At 37.5% G+C, this 13,479-nt stretch overlaps 2 protein-coding genes across 2 annotated transcripts; one reads left to right on the forward strand and one right to left on the reverse strand.

Moving 5' to 3' along the window:
* Nucleotides 1-527: 527 nt before the first annotated feature.
* On the forward strand, nt 528-1,088 carry RALF1 (rapid alkalinization factor 1). The gene has a single exon (XM_012977744.2). The coding sequence runs from the start codon at nt 593-595 to the stop codon at nt 944-946; it is 354 nt and encodes a 117-aa protein (XP_012833198.1). The 5' UTR covers nt 528-592; the 3' UTR covers nt 947-1,088.
* An 8,718-nt stretch (nt 1,089-9,806) lies between these two features.
* On the reverse strand, nt 9,807-13,466 carry ALG3 (asparagine-linked glycosylation 3). The gene is made up of 14 exons (XM_088816182.1): nt 13,278-13,466; nt 12,877-13,071; nt 12,762-12,796; nt 12,520-12,657; nt 12,295-12,363; nt 11,929-12,086; nt 11,755-11,821; nt 11,600-11,653; nt 11,336-11,424; nt 10,965-11,081; nt 10,596-10,729; nt 10,428-10,506; nt 10,128-10,184; nt 9,807-10,025 (listed from the first exon to the last, which is right to left on the reverse strand). The coding sequence occupies exons 1-14, from the start codon at nt 13,336-13,338 to the stop codon at nt 9,842-9,844; spliced, it is 1,437 nt and encodes a 478-aa protein (XP_088672308.1). The 5' UTR covers nt 13,339-13,466; the 3' UTR covers nt 9,807-9,841.
* Nucleotides 13,467-13,479: the final 13 nt, after the last annotated feature.

Genomic DNA, 13,479 nt, shown 5'->3' on the forward strand with positions numbered 1-13,479 from the left:
TTAAAAAATAGTTACCTATAATTGGCAATTATATTGGGAATCTTTGTCTTACTTTTTCTTTTTCTAATCTTACTTTAGTTTAGGGAAATAATGGAAAAGAAATAAGAATATATGGAGGGAAATAAAGGAAAAGAAATAAGAATATATGGAGGGAAATAAAAAAAGATGAAAAGGAAGGCCAAAGGTGGGGCCAGGATTAGATGGATTTGCACTTCTATTTTGTGAGATGTCAAATCAATAAACTCAATCAAAAAATTAATTTAATTTATTCAAATTAATTAATAACGTGTTCTCCACCATAAAATTCCAAGTCCATGATGCACAATCATCATAATCAAAATTTTGTAAAAAAATCATTTTAATTATAATAAATTAATAATAATGTGAGTTGTTGTGGTTACCCACAAACAATTACTACTATATTTTGTAATTTTAAATAGGGAATAAGATGAGTGGCATATTCGTGAATAGAAGGAATATTAGCACCAAATCCATAAGGAGCCAACTACTTAAAATGGCCTGCCAGCCCGCTCAGTTTTCCTTTGTGAATTAAACAAATCTAAAGAAGAAGAAACCATTGACAAAATTAAAAATGGCGAAAACTCACCCCCTTCTCCGCCTCCTCATCTCCGCCGTAGTAGTGGCCGCCGTAATCCTCGCCACCGTCGATGCAGGAGAAGAATACAGCTGGATGCCGACGAATAAGGCGGCGAGTTGCAAGGGATCGATCGCGGAGTGCATGGCAGAAGGCGCAGGTGAGTTCGAATTGGATTCGGAGAGCAACAGGCGCATATTAGCCACATCGAACTACATCAGCTACGGTGCGCTTCAGGCGAACAGCGTCCCCTGCTCCCGCCGCGGCGCTTCGTACTACAATTGTAGACCAGGTGCCCAAGCTAATCCCTACACCCGAACTTGCTCCACCGCCACACAGTGCCGGAGTTAATTATTTTTATTTTTTTTTCATTTTTCTCCGCTTCTGTCACGTTTTATATATATACGTTTTATGTATTTATTATTATAACTGGTAAAGATTGCTGTAATAATTGATTATTTTTTCTTCAAATTTCCGAGATCTGATTTTGTAATTCTTACGAGTGTTGTCTGTTTCGTTTCTTCCTTTTTCTTCTTTTGGATACTCTTACAATATACAATATATGTGTGTTCCTGTTACAATCAGATGATTTATAGAAGAATTTATGGAAGTGTTTGTGAACTGTATATTTTTGTTGAACTTCAATTAAATTGTATGTTTTATTCCCCTAATTTTTTCTTAATTGATAGTATACAACAAAAAGGTAATTAGTTCATTGGATTTCTGGAAATTCAGAAATGCAGGAAAAGGTTTTATTTGTAATGATACAGAGATTTTTCTGTAGATTTTTGTGTCGTATTAGGGTTGATTGGGCAGCAGAGTATACCTTCTTTCTCTTCTTCATTGAGCAAAAGCCAATGGATTAAGAGAGAGAAAGATGAGAAAAGTCAATATTTAATGTTTGGGAGGAAGAGAGAGAAACACTAAAGTTTGGGAGAATCTTTTCTCCAATACTCGCTGTCTTGCTTCTGCCAGCTTTTGCCCTTTGAATTTACAAACAATTTGAAGTTATAATTGATACCAAATTTCAAATGATTTTTTTTTCTATTTCTTTCTTCTTCTTTTTTTTTATAAAGAAACGCGTAGTGCACATATGTTCACTTTGTAATCACTTTGTAAATTGCGTCGTTGTCGTATAATAACTGGTATAGTACAAGAATTTTCAAAAATCGAATTGTTCGACACAGTCCACTAATTTTTTAGCGTCAAAATATATTATCTCTAACTTATAATTGAGTATATGTAATTTTATAAATTGATTTGACTTTTTTTTAACCATCAGAGTCATTAATTCTTGTGGAGGAAAAAAAAAATTACAATAAAAAGACCAAGACTTTTTTTACAGTGGGGAAAGAAGTCAAATACTAATATGTAATTATTTAAAAGCTCATTTACTGTGATCACAAGAGTCGCCTTATATATACATTTCCATGTGATCACAAGCGCTCTCTCTGCACACCAAACTTCAATAAGGCGAAAAAAATGATTAAAAATTCAAATTTGGATTAAGATTCCCAGGAAGAAGACAAGTTCTGTTGAGGAAATCATGGGAAGCAAATCTAACAAATCGGGGACTCGATTGTTGTTAAGTGTATATTTTTACACTTTATCGTATCTTTTTATTTGAGCTTTTGGTGTGTTTTAACGATAATTGGTGCTTAAAAAGTTGATTTATTGTATTTTAGGTACAAATTGAAGAATTGGAAAAGTATGGGGTCAAAACTGCAATTTTGGAGAAAATATGGGCCAAAGGTGAAAAAAGCAGAATTCTGGAGAATAGACCGCGCGGCCGTGCGGATTTTAGGCATAAATCTCACACGGCCGTCCGGATGGGCGAGTTGGCGCAGTGAAGGAATCTTAATTGTACAAGGAAACTGCCTTCTTCCCCAAGTTTTTCACCCTATATAAGACCAAGCCAAGCACACAATTGAGGACCTTTTTACGCAATTTCAAGAGCAACAAAGCAATAACGAAGACGAAGAATTCGAAGACTCCAAGCATAGATTTATCGTCTATGATTTATTTTATTTGCGTTTTTCCTTTAATCATGAGTAGCTAATTTTCTTATTTCTAGGATTTTATTTGGAACCCTATGTGGGATTTATGAACCCTTTTCTATGATTTTATGCAAGTTTTAATTCCGGATTATTTCTTCTACTTGTTTTATTAAGTGCATGAACTTGATCAACTTATGTGATTTTATGTTATTGTTAATCGCATGAATCGGAAGATCGGGTTAATAATTAGAACTGTGGTAGAAGAGCCTTTGTGGTATTAACATAGGAATATAGTTAATCTCTTAGGTAGCCGTTATTGAGATTTGTGCTTAATGCTGTGTTCTAGAATTAATTGCATAGGAATATAGTAATTGAATCTAGAGTATTAGAATCGTAATACACGCGGAAGCGGGTTATGATTATTTTAGCATCTCAGGTTAATAATCCGGGTTAATTGCTTGCATAATTGAAGGAATTGGGGGAATAATAATCACATAGGGGGAAGAATAAAATCCTAGGTTTGTCTACTTTGATTAATCTTCGTATTTTAAATTGCTTTCTTGTTTTTGTTTGGTATTAATTTAGTTTAATTTAGTTTATTAATCCTTATTCGACTGTGTAGGGTGGGCTTGATAATAATTGGTAGAATTTAGCGTCTAGGATTAGATAATTAAATATTCCCTGTGGGTTCGATATCCGGACTTAATTGTCCACTATATTACTTGTACGATACGTGCACTTGCGTGTAGGTTTTCGGCCAACAAGTTTTTGGCGCCGTTGCCGGGGAAAATTTTAATTATTTATTTTATTCTAGCTCTAGATTTGAACAATTTTCACGATTCACCCATTTAATTTTTGTTTTATTTTATTTTTGTTTTAGGTACGGTGTATGCCTAGGAGACTCGATCTTGCTAGAGAACCGTTTGATCCCGAAATCGAACGCACTTTTCGAGCCGCTAGGAGACTTCAACGCGAAAATAATAGAATGGAGGACGAAGAACGCAGACGCGCAGAGGGTAATTTACTCAATGCCAACGGAAACCAAGTCCAAGACCCACCCCTTCAACTTCCATTACAGCCAGCAGCTAGGCCACGGGCACTTCAAGACTACATAATCCCGACTCATGACGGATTCCGCCCGAGCATCCAATATCCACCCATTGAGGCGCACAATTTTGAGATCAAGCAAGGCCTCTTGACGATGCTCCAAAATAACGGGTTATTTAGTGGATTGGCAGGTGAAGATCCCCATCTTCACATTGTCAATTTTCTAGATACCTGTAACTCCCACCGTCAAAACGGCGTTTCCCAAGAGGCGCTTCAATTAATTCTCTTCAAACACTCCCTACAAGGAAGAGCTCGCCAATGGTTGATGTCCCAAGCCCCCCACTCCATCTCGTCGTGGTCTCAACTCCTCAACCTCTTCATGACAGTTTACAGCTCACCCGAGAAGGACGAGAGAATCCGACGAGAAATTCACAATTTTGTCCAAGAGCAAGGCGAGCAATTATACGAGGCATGGGAGAGATTTAAAACTCTTTTGCGGCAGTGTCCAACACATGGAGTCGAACAATGGCGGCAAATCCACATCTTCTATCAAGGGATTAATGAGAATGCACGAACGGTCTTAGATGCATCAACCGGGGGAAATTTTATGAGTCAATCGATACCGGATGCTTTCATCATGTTGGATCAAATTGCTCAAAATCGGTTTGCCAAGTCAAGCGAGAGGACGGTTAGTGGAGCTAAGAAAATTCCCGGAGTGTTGGAGTTAGATGCAATTACGGCCCTTCAAGCTCAAGTGACCCAAATTGCTCAACAAAATCAACTCCTACTACAACACATCAAAGCAAGTCCACCACAAAAAGTCCAAGCAATCGATTCTCCATGTTGTGAAATTTGCGGTGGAAATCACTACACGCTCCAATGCCAACAAGATGTGGAGTCGCTCAACTACGTCAACAATGCGCCTCGCCAATTCCAAAATCAAGGGTGGAGATCACAAGGGCAATATGGAGGAAATCAACAAGGCCAAGGATATCAAAGACCTCAAGGTCAATTCCAAAATCAAGCTCCTCCTCAACAAAGCTATCAAGGCAACAATCCACCGGCCCAAAAATCAAACACGGATGAGATATTGGCCCAATTCATGACCGCTACCCAAGCCTCGTTGCGAAATTTGGAGAATCAACTCGCTCAATTAGCTTTGAATCAAGAGAACCGTCCGCACGGAGCATTGCCATCGAATACGGAAGATCCTCGAAAGCAAAAGTTCGAGACGTGCCAAGCTATCGATCTCAAGATCGAGAAAAAGGAAGAAAGTCAAGTGAAGCCGCAAGTCACTGTAGCCGAATGGGTCGAACCAATCCCATATCCACAAAGATTGTTAACGAAAAAGATCGAGGTCGAGACATGCCAAGCAGTCACCTTGAAGAACGGTAAGCAATTGGAGGAAGCCCCACGAAAGGAGAAGAGAAACACGGTAATCGAGAAGCCGAAAAAGAATGAGGAAAAAGAATCATCTCATGACGAGCCACCATCGACGGTGCCTTCTCAAGTCCCTCCAATTCCTTATCCTCAAAAGTTTATAAAGAAGAAGCTCGACGCCGATTATCAAAGATTTTTGGACAAGTTGAAGGAAGTTCGAATAAATATTCCTTTCATTGAAGCACTTCAAAAGATGCCAAAGTGGGTGAAGTTCCTCAAGGACCTCGTGAAGAAAAGTAAGAAATTGCAAGGGAACGAGATGATCCAACTCACGGAGCAAATTAGTGCAATTCTTACTCGGCCTCTTCCACAAAAACTCGGCGATCCAGGTAAGTTTACTATTCCTTGTACTATAGGAGGTAAAAATTTTAGATCGCTCATTGATTTAGGCGCTAGCATTAATCTTATGCCGTACTCTACTTTTAAAAATCTTGGGTTAGGAGAAATTGAACCGACGGCTATAACTCTTCAATTAGCCGATAGATCTTTAGTTTACCCAAAAGGTATTTTAGAGAATGTGCTAGTGAAAGTCAATAAATTTATCTTCCCTGTTGATTTCGTGATACTAGATATTGATGAGGATAGGGAGATACCTCTTATCGTAGGGAGACCGTTTTTAGCCACGTCGAAAACTCTCATTGATTGTGCTAGTGGTGATCTTACAATGACTGTGCATGATCAAACAATCAAATTCAATGTTTTTAGTGTTAATAAAAATCCATGTGATAATAATGATTGTTTTGCTATTGAGCTTATGGATTTTACAAATAATGAAAAATTTGATGTTTCGATCTTGGACAATGGGAAAGCATCTTTGAGTACAGGAGATGATGGCGGAAACGAAAATCGGAAGGAGCAAGTTTACTTCATGGACTCAATTTCAACTCCTCCGAGAGAAAGTCATACGAGTTTGAGTCTTAACGGCGATGAGAGTGCAAGGAAGATGTTGCCACCCAAAGACTCGAGCAATTCACGAGAGAAGGATGAGTCAAGCTATTGTGGTCGTAAGGAGAAAATCAAAAAGGAATTGCACAAAGGACAATTGGTGTTATTGTGCAAATCCCGTCTTTGGTTATTTCCAAGGAAGCGCAAATCAAAGTGGTCGCGGCCGTTTATTGTCCAAGAAATTCTTCCTCACGAGGTGGTTAAAATAAAGGAGCGCGATTCAAATCGTACGTTCAAGGTGAAGCGAAGCCGGCTCAAAACGTATTGGGAAGAGAGTGAAGAATGCCAAATGACCTCGGTCACTTTTGCTTGAAAATAAAGAAGCAAAGTCCGGCTGAAGACTTTAAACTTAGCGCTTCTCGGGAGGCAACCCGAGCTTTATTGTTTTTCGTATTTTTATTTAATTTTTCGTTTCGTTTTTAATATCATAAGCATGCATTCTAATTTATTATTTGAATTTTATTTTTCAGGGTCGAAAAAGTGATAAATAAGAAGTTTCAGGGGCACTAATCAGAAGTTTGTAATTTTCAGGGGCCCAATTGCAATTATTCACACGGCCGTGCAAGAAAAGGGCGTAAAACTCACACGGCCGTGTGAGATTTCGGGAAGCTACTGTATAAAATCGTGAAATGGCACGGCCGTGCGAAAAAGACCTGGAATCTCGCACGGCCGTCCGAATTTTGGAGCGGCATCTGCCCAATTTCGAGAAACGGTGCGGCCGTCCCAGAACTAGGCCAAAACACGGGACGGCCGTCCCATGGGCAGCAGTGAAGCAGAACGCTCGGACGGCCGTCCGAGAAATAGGGCACAACGCGGGACGGCCGTCCGAGGCTATTACTGGCATTTTAAAATTCTAAAAATTAGATTTTGCCCCCATTTCCTCCTAAACCCTTCTCTTTCATCCTCTCAACCTCCCACACACAATTTTCGAATTTTTAAACTTCTCTTCCAAAAATTCGTCAATTTCACACATATAATTCACTCACGCATTCTCAAATTATTATTTTGTGTTGGTATTGACAGGGAGGCTAGAGCATCGAACCAACTTCTTCAAAATCTCATCTTTCAAGGCAAGCCCGAGTGCATCGAGCCGGCATCCACCGGCACCCATTCTTGAGCCCGTGTCCGAGGGAGGAGCACCCCGATCACATCGACCCCGACTAAATCAGGTGTTTTCTATCCTTAAACTTTGTGCTAATTTCGTTGAGGGCAACGAAAATTTTAAGTTTGGGGGTGTTGTGTTTATTTACTTTAGTTTGCATGCATTAGGTTTTTTTTTCGTTTTTATTGCTTTTCTCGTTTTTCCGGAATTTAAAAAAAAAAAAAAAAAAAAAAAAAAAATTTGCTTGAGTCGAATGCATCTATGATTTATGATGATGAGAGATGATCAATGTTTGATGATGAAATTGCTTGTTTTATGTGATAAGGATTTGATGTTTGTTTAGCTTTTGATTCAACGGGACTTAGAAGCGAATTATTGCTAGGAATCACATTTTGTGCATTGCTTTTGTTGAATGTTTTGTATTTTAAAATTGGAATTAATTTGTGCTAGATCATGCTATGTTCGGTTTTAGAACTCACCTTAGGAAATTTACGATACGAAGTATTGAGTAGTGAGTGATTTGGGATATGATTTGGGCCTTCTTTGAACCGTTTGAGCCTTTCAAGCCGACCTTTTTATCGAAATTATCCTTAGAACCTTGATTTGAGCCTCGGAGAAAAGGTGTTCTTTCTTTTAGCCAATGTGTAAGGTAGAATAGGTGGAGATTCTTGAAAAAAATTATCCCTTGGAGTTCGGTCGAAAAATTGTATAAGGTCCTTCTTCTTCTTCGAAAAAAAAAAAAAAAAAAAAAAAAAAAAAAAAAAAAAAAAAAAAAAGAAAAAAAAGAAAAAGAGAAGAAGAAGAGACTAGAAGGGAGAAATAAGGACTAGTTGTTGAATTATTCTTGAAAACTCAATCCATTGCCTCAAAAGCAAAAGTGGAGACTTTTGAACTTTTGAGAATCGAGTTTATTAAAGTCCGTAGAGGTGAATTCATTATTTCAAACGCCTATCTTTCAATTTTTGGCGTAATCACCTCAATTCAAGAAGAATAGCCACATATACCCATATTTCCTACCTCGAACCAAAGAGCCTAACAATTGAAAGCCACAAAGCCCCAATGATCCCAATAGCTTAATGTTCGATATTGGTAGAGTAGAATAATTTGGTGAGTATTTGGAGTCGAGCATATGCATGTAAGTATAAATTTTTTCTATTTTTAACTTGCAAATATTGGATACTTGAAGCAATTGTATGATTTGTGGTTTTTGGTAATGGTGAGTGACTAAGTGTTGTTGAATGTTGAGCTTGCGAATGTCTAAGGAATTGTCATTATAATTACAAGTTCTGAAAACGTGAAGTTGATCATTGATCTATGTGATGAGATGTTATCGTTGAGTTATTTGCTTATTGGTAGATTTTTGCTTGAGGACAAGCAAAAGTTCAAGTTTGGGGGTGTGTTAAGTGTATATTTTTACACTTTATCGTATCTTTTTATTTGAGCTTTTGGTGTGTTTTAACGATAATTGGTGCTTAAAAAGTTGATTTATTGTATTTTAGGTACAAATTGAAGAATTGGAAAAGTATGGGGTCAAAACTGCAATTTTGGAGAAAATATGGGCCAAAAGTGAAAAAAGCAGAATTCTGGAGAATAGACCGCGCGGCCGTGCGGATTTTAGGCATAAATCTCACACGGCCGTCCGGATGGGCGAGTTGGCGCAGTGAAGGAATCTTAATTGTACAAGGAAACTGCCTTCTTCCCCAAGTTTTTCACCCTATATAAGACCAAGCCAAGCACACAATTGAGGACCTTTTTACGCAATTTCAAGAGCAACAAAGCAATAACGAAGACGAAGAATTCGAAGACTCCAAGCATAGATTTATCGTCTATGATTTATTTTATTTGCGTTTTTCCTTTAATCATGAGTAGCTAATTTTCTTATTTCTAGGATTTTATTTGGAACCCTATGTGGGATTTATGAACCCTTTTCTATGATTTTATGCAAGTTTTAATTCCGGATTATTTCTTCTACTTGTTTTATTAAGTGCATGAACTTGATCAACTTATGTGCTTTTATGTTATTGTTAATCGCATGAATCGGAAGATCGGGTTAATAATTAGAACTGTGGTAGAAGAGTCTTTGTGGTATTAACATAGGAATATAGTTAATCTCTTAGGTAGCCGTTATTGAGATTTGTGCTTAATGCTGTGTTCTAGAATTAATTGCATAGGAATATAGTAATTGAATCTAGAGTATTAGAATCGTAATACACGCGGAAGCGGGTTATGATTATTTTAGCATCTCAGGTTAATAATCCGGGTTAATTGCTTGCATAATTGAAGGAATTGGGGGAATAATAATCACATAGGGGGGAGAATAAAATCCTAGGTTTGTCTACTTTGATTAATCTTCGTATTTTAAATTGCTTTCTTGTTTTTGTTTGGTATTAATTTAGTTTAATTTAGTTTATTAATCCTTATTCGACTGTGTAGGGTGGGCTTGATAATAATTGGTAGAATTTAGCGTCTAGGATTAGATAATTAAATATTCCCTGTGGGTTCGATATCCGGACTTAATTGTCCACTATATTACTTGTACGATACGTGCACTTGCGTGTAGGTTTTCGGCCAACAATTGTATGTATGTCCAGAAAAACGAAAAAGGATATTTTTTCGAAAAATATTTTTTTTTTTTCAATTTTACATCCAACACAATCTTGTTTAACTAGAACAACAAAGATTCAATTGAAATAAGTTTAATTTAGATAAGAGTCTTCAGCTGGATTTCTTTTCTATATTTGCTGTTTTTTGGTTTGTACCTTCAACGTATGGATATTCCGGTGGTGCCAACCAGAGGCCTGCTAATATAGTTAAGTGGGCTCCAAGTAGCAGAATCGATGAGTAGTCGTTTGAAGGGAAGACATTCCAACAGAACTCCACTATCACGAACAAAATTAAGCTGCAAACGACACATTTTTTTATTATTATTATGATTATTAAAGAGGTCACAATAATAGTGATAGTAGGCTCGAAGATTCAGTTTCGTAGTCAAGAAATTTACCGCAACCAGGTAGGAAATGGCGTTCGCCACAATAAATAGGGCAGGCTATAAAAATACCTGCACGTGTAAATAACATTGTCATAGAGGAGTCTCGGTTTTCATTTAGTGACAAGCCATAGAATACATCTATACTGAATAAACAACTAATTAACACAGCCCGTACAAATAGGAGTATTTTGGTAGAATGAGTTGTAGTAAACCTAAAATCTTCAATGTTGCTATTAAAAGATGTGCATCTAAATCTTCGTGCTACAACATTTTGAGATAAGCCCACTAAGAGATATGTCCAAGAGCACATACCAAGAGTAGAACTGATAGTGCAGAGACCGTGCAAACACAATTCCGATGAAGTTCCCAACAAACATAGTCGTTGCGATATCTGAATCCAATTATTCAATGGAAAACACACAAGAAAGATTAATTAATTTATCAGTGAGAAGATGAGCCGATGAATTAGATATTACTTACGCTCTGTTCTAAGCACCCTCGGGTTTGAATTGTGATTATTGAACGGTCTGAGGGCAAAAGAACTCAGACAAGAAATCTTGAGCTTCATTTGAACAAGTTTGGAATGCAAGAGAGAACATAGTCCTCCTTCATGCCTGCACCATGCCAGAAGAAAAATAAAGTAACATTACTTTCAGAAAACGATCTATAAAAACCAGGAAGTTAAGAGCAAAAGTAGTGTTCAAGGGATTGAAACAGAATATTCTCACTAATAGAATATTTTGTGTATCTACGATTACGGAACATTACGCACAACAAGGCATAGGAATGATTAGTAGCCATAGTAGGTTTACAAACTATCAAAGAAAAAAAGGAAGAAAATGTGTGTACCTGCACCATCTGTAATGAGCAAAGGTAGCAAGCAGGATAAGATGAGCAGCCAATAGAAACAGCGCAAATCCTTTAGACACAAAAACTGGTTCCGGAACAAACTTAAAATTGACAGACCTGGAAAATACAGTTACATGTGTTGCCTTTGGTTAGATCATAATCGCGAAAGGAAAGATTCAGTGATCTCACATGCACAAATCAAAGATTCAATTGCAAATTATGTTATGTAGTACAGACCGTCTACATTTAAATATTTCGGAGTCATAAATAAGAAGTGTAAGAAATGAACTAGGAAATCCTATCAGCTGAAGAATCACGGAAAAGGTAAAACTGTGGTCATGAAACAAAATTTGCCGAGATAATAGAAGTACCAGAAATGTATGAACACACGGCCAAGATTGAAGGCTTTTGAGAGATATTCAACAGGATGTGTTAATAAGAAAGGTAACCCCAAGAGAATCTGCAGAATCATCCACCAGAGGTGGTGAGGGAGAAAACGAGTTCAATCAGATAATGCCAGCGTGAATTATCGTTTACATTAAATGGTTGTCGACACTTAATTTTCCTACAACAATTAAAGTTAAATTGAGCACCCAAAGAATCCATGAATATAAGCAGGATTAGAGAGCAAGCACCTGAACCAAAGCTGCACCTAAACCAGCAGATATAACTCCAGAAATATCCATAGCCTGTAAGTCAAGATTTTCAGCCAGAGTTAGAACTAACATAAGATGTAAAATGCCCGTCTTTTGACATACAGAAAAAAAAGGAACAACGAAAAAGAACTTGCCTTCATCAAGAGGAGTAACAAGGGAGGTGCGAAAAGAAGAACATTCATCTTCACAGAAACAGCTCCACTGTGCTAACAAGAAGCATGTCTAGAACACCTTTAGCCAATAAATATAAACACTGATATATAATGATGACGCTACCAGCATTATGTAACAAGCAGTAAGTATTCTACCTGAAGATAATTAAACCCAGATGCCACTTCTGATAAAGAAATGAAATTAATGAGGCATGGAAGAGAGTTGTGGCAAAACAGTCGTTGAACAAGCGAAGCACAAAGATGGAGTGCACTCTTTTAGACAGAGAAAGCAAGCAAAGAGCCCACAAAGGAAGCTGCAAGAATGGTTACGTGAAATCAAAACATGAGTTATACTTACTAATCAGTCAGTAGATGGTAATATAAACAGAAAAATAAATCAAAGAGCATTATTATTTTCAACAATAAACCTGAACAGATATGATAAAATACTAAGTTTTATACCTAAAGCAGTTCATAAATGTGAGAGAGACAAATCTTAAATCAAAGGACAAAATTACATACCACATCCGTCTTCAAATAAATAAATAGAACCATTCCGAGATTCACCATATAGAGCAGGCCAAACAACACCTGCAATGAAAAGAGAGAAAAATTATGGCCACTTAATATAAGCGAGCTGGAAACTATTCATTTAGAATAAATTTTCAGCAATATCAAACCAATTTCACCTGCAACATATAAAATAATTTTGTGAAAAGAAGTAATAGAACAAAAAGGAAAATATACCTGGGCAGGGTAAACCTGACCACCTGTAACATAATGAATAGCTGAGTAAATATAGAGAAATCCAGCTGGATATACCAAAGGACCTGTATCCCCTTTCAGTTTGCTGTAATCTCTCTCTCCTCCCAGAAATCCACTAACCTGTTAAAATTAAAACTTGATGAGAAAGAATCATAAACTAATTATTTGTATTTGTCCTTTCGAAATCAAATGAAGAAGGAAATGAGAAACGGTGTTGTGATCACCTGTGACATGTAAGCATCCCAGTCAATCTTCGTGTCTGAAATGCATAACCCAAATAAATGTTAAATAAAGATATAGAAACTCATTTTCAAATGCAATTAGGGTTTATGTAGTTACATGGAACATAGGAGATGATGAGAGAAACCAGGATGGCGTCGGCGAGGAGAATGGCCAGAGCGAAGGATGTTTTAGGGTTTCTGACAATTTTTTTAATAAATGAATCGTGCTTTCTCGCCACCTCCGATCCGACGGCGGCGGAGGATCGGATATCGGTAGCTTGTCGCGGCATCGGATTAGCGAGTACGCCGCCGGCTGAAATTAGGCAGGGGTTATTTAAACCGTGAAGCTCTACTACTGATTTTACATAAAACGCAGCGTTTCGGGTTAAATGTTAGGTCGATTTTGAGAAAATAGGATTCCATTATTAATTAGACTAATTACAACTGTTAAAACCTAAATTAGGAATATCAAATTCCTAATTTATAAATTGGGAGACTAATTAAAAATTGGTGGTCAACCTATAGGGGAGAAGTGGCTAGTCACAGACTCAGCAACACCAGAGCCGCCACGTGTACACATTCCCGCCACCTCTCACCGCCGCGTGGCCACCCCCAGCATGTAAATCTACCAGATAAACACGCTCCACTCTATAAAAAACCGTACGGCTCCGCTGCACCTCCATCATCCCGAAATCCCTCAAACCTCTTCTACACTCCGTCA

This window comes from Erythranthe guttata, chromosome 4 (assembly GCF_056151865.1).
Source record: "Erythranthe guttata isolate IM_541 chromosome 4, IM_541, whole genome shotgun sequence".
In the NCBI taxonomy this organism is placed as follows: Eukaryota; Viridiplantae; Streptophyta; class Magnoliopsida; order Lamiales; family Phrymaceae; genus Erythranthe; species Erythranthe guttata.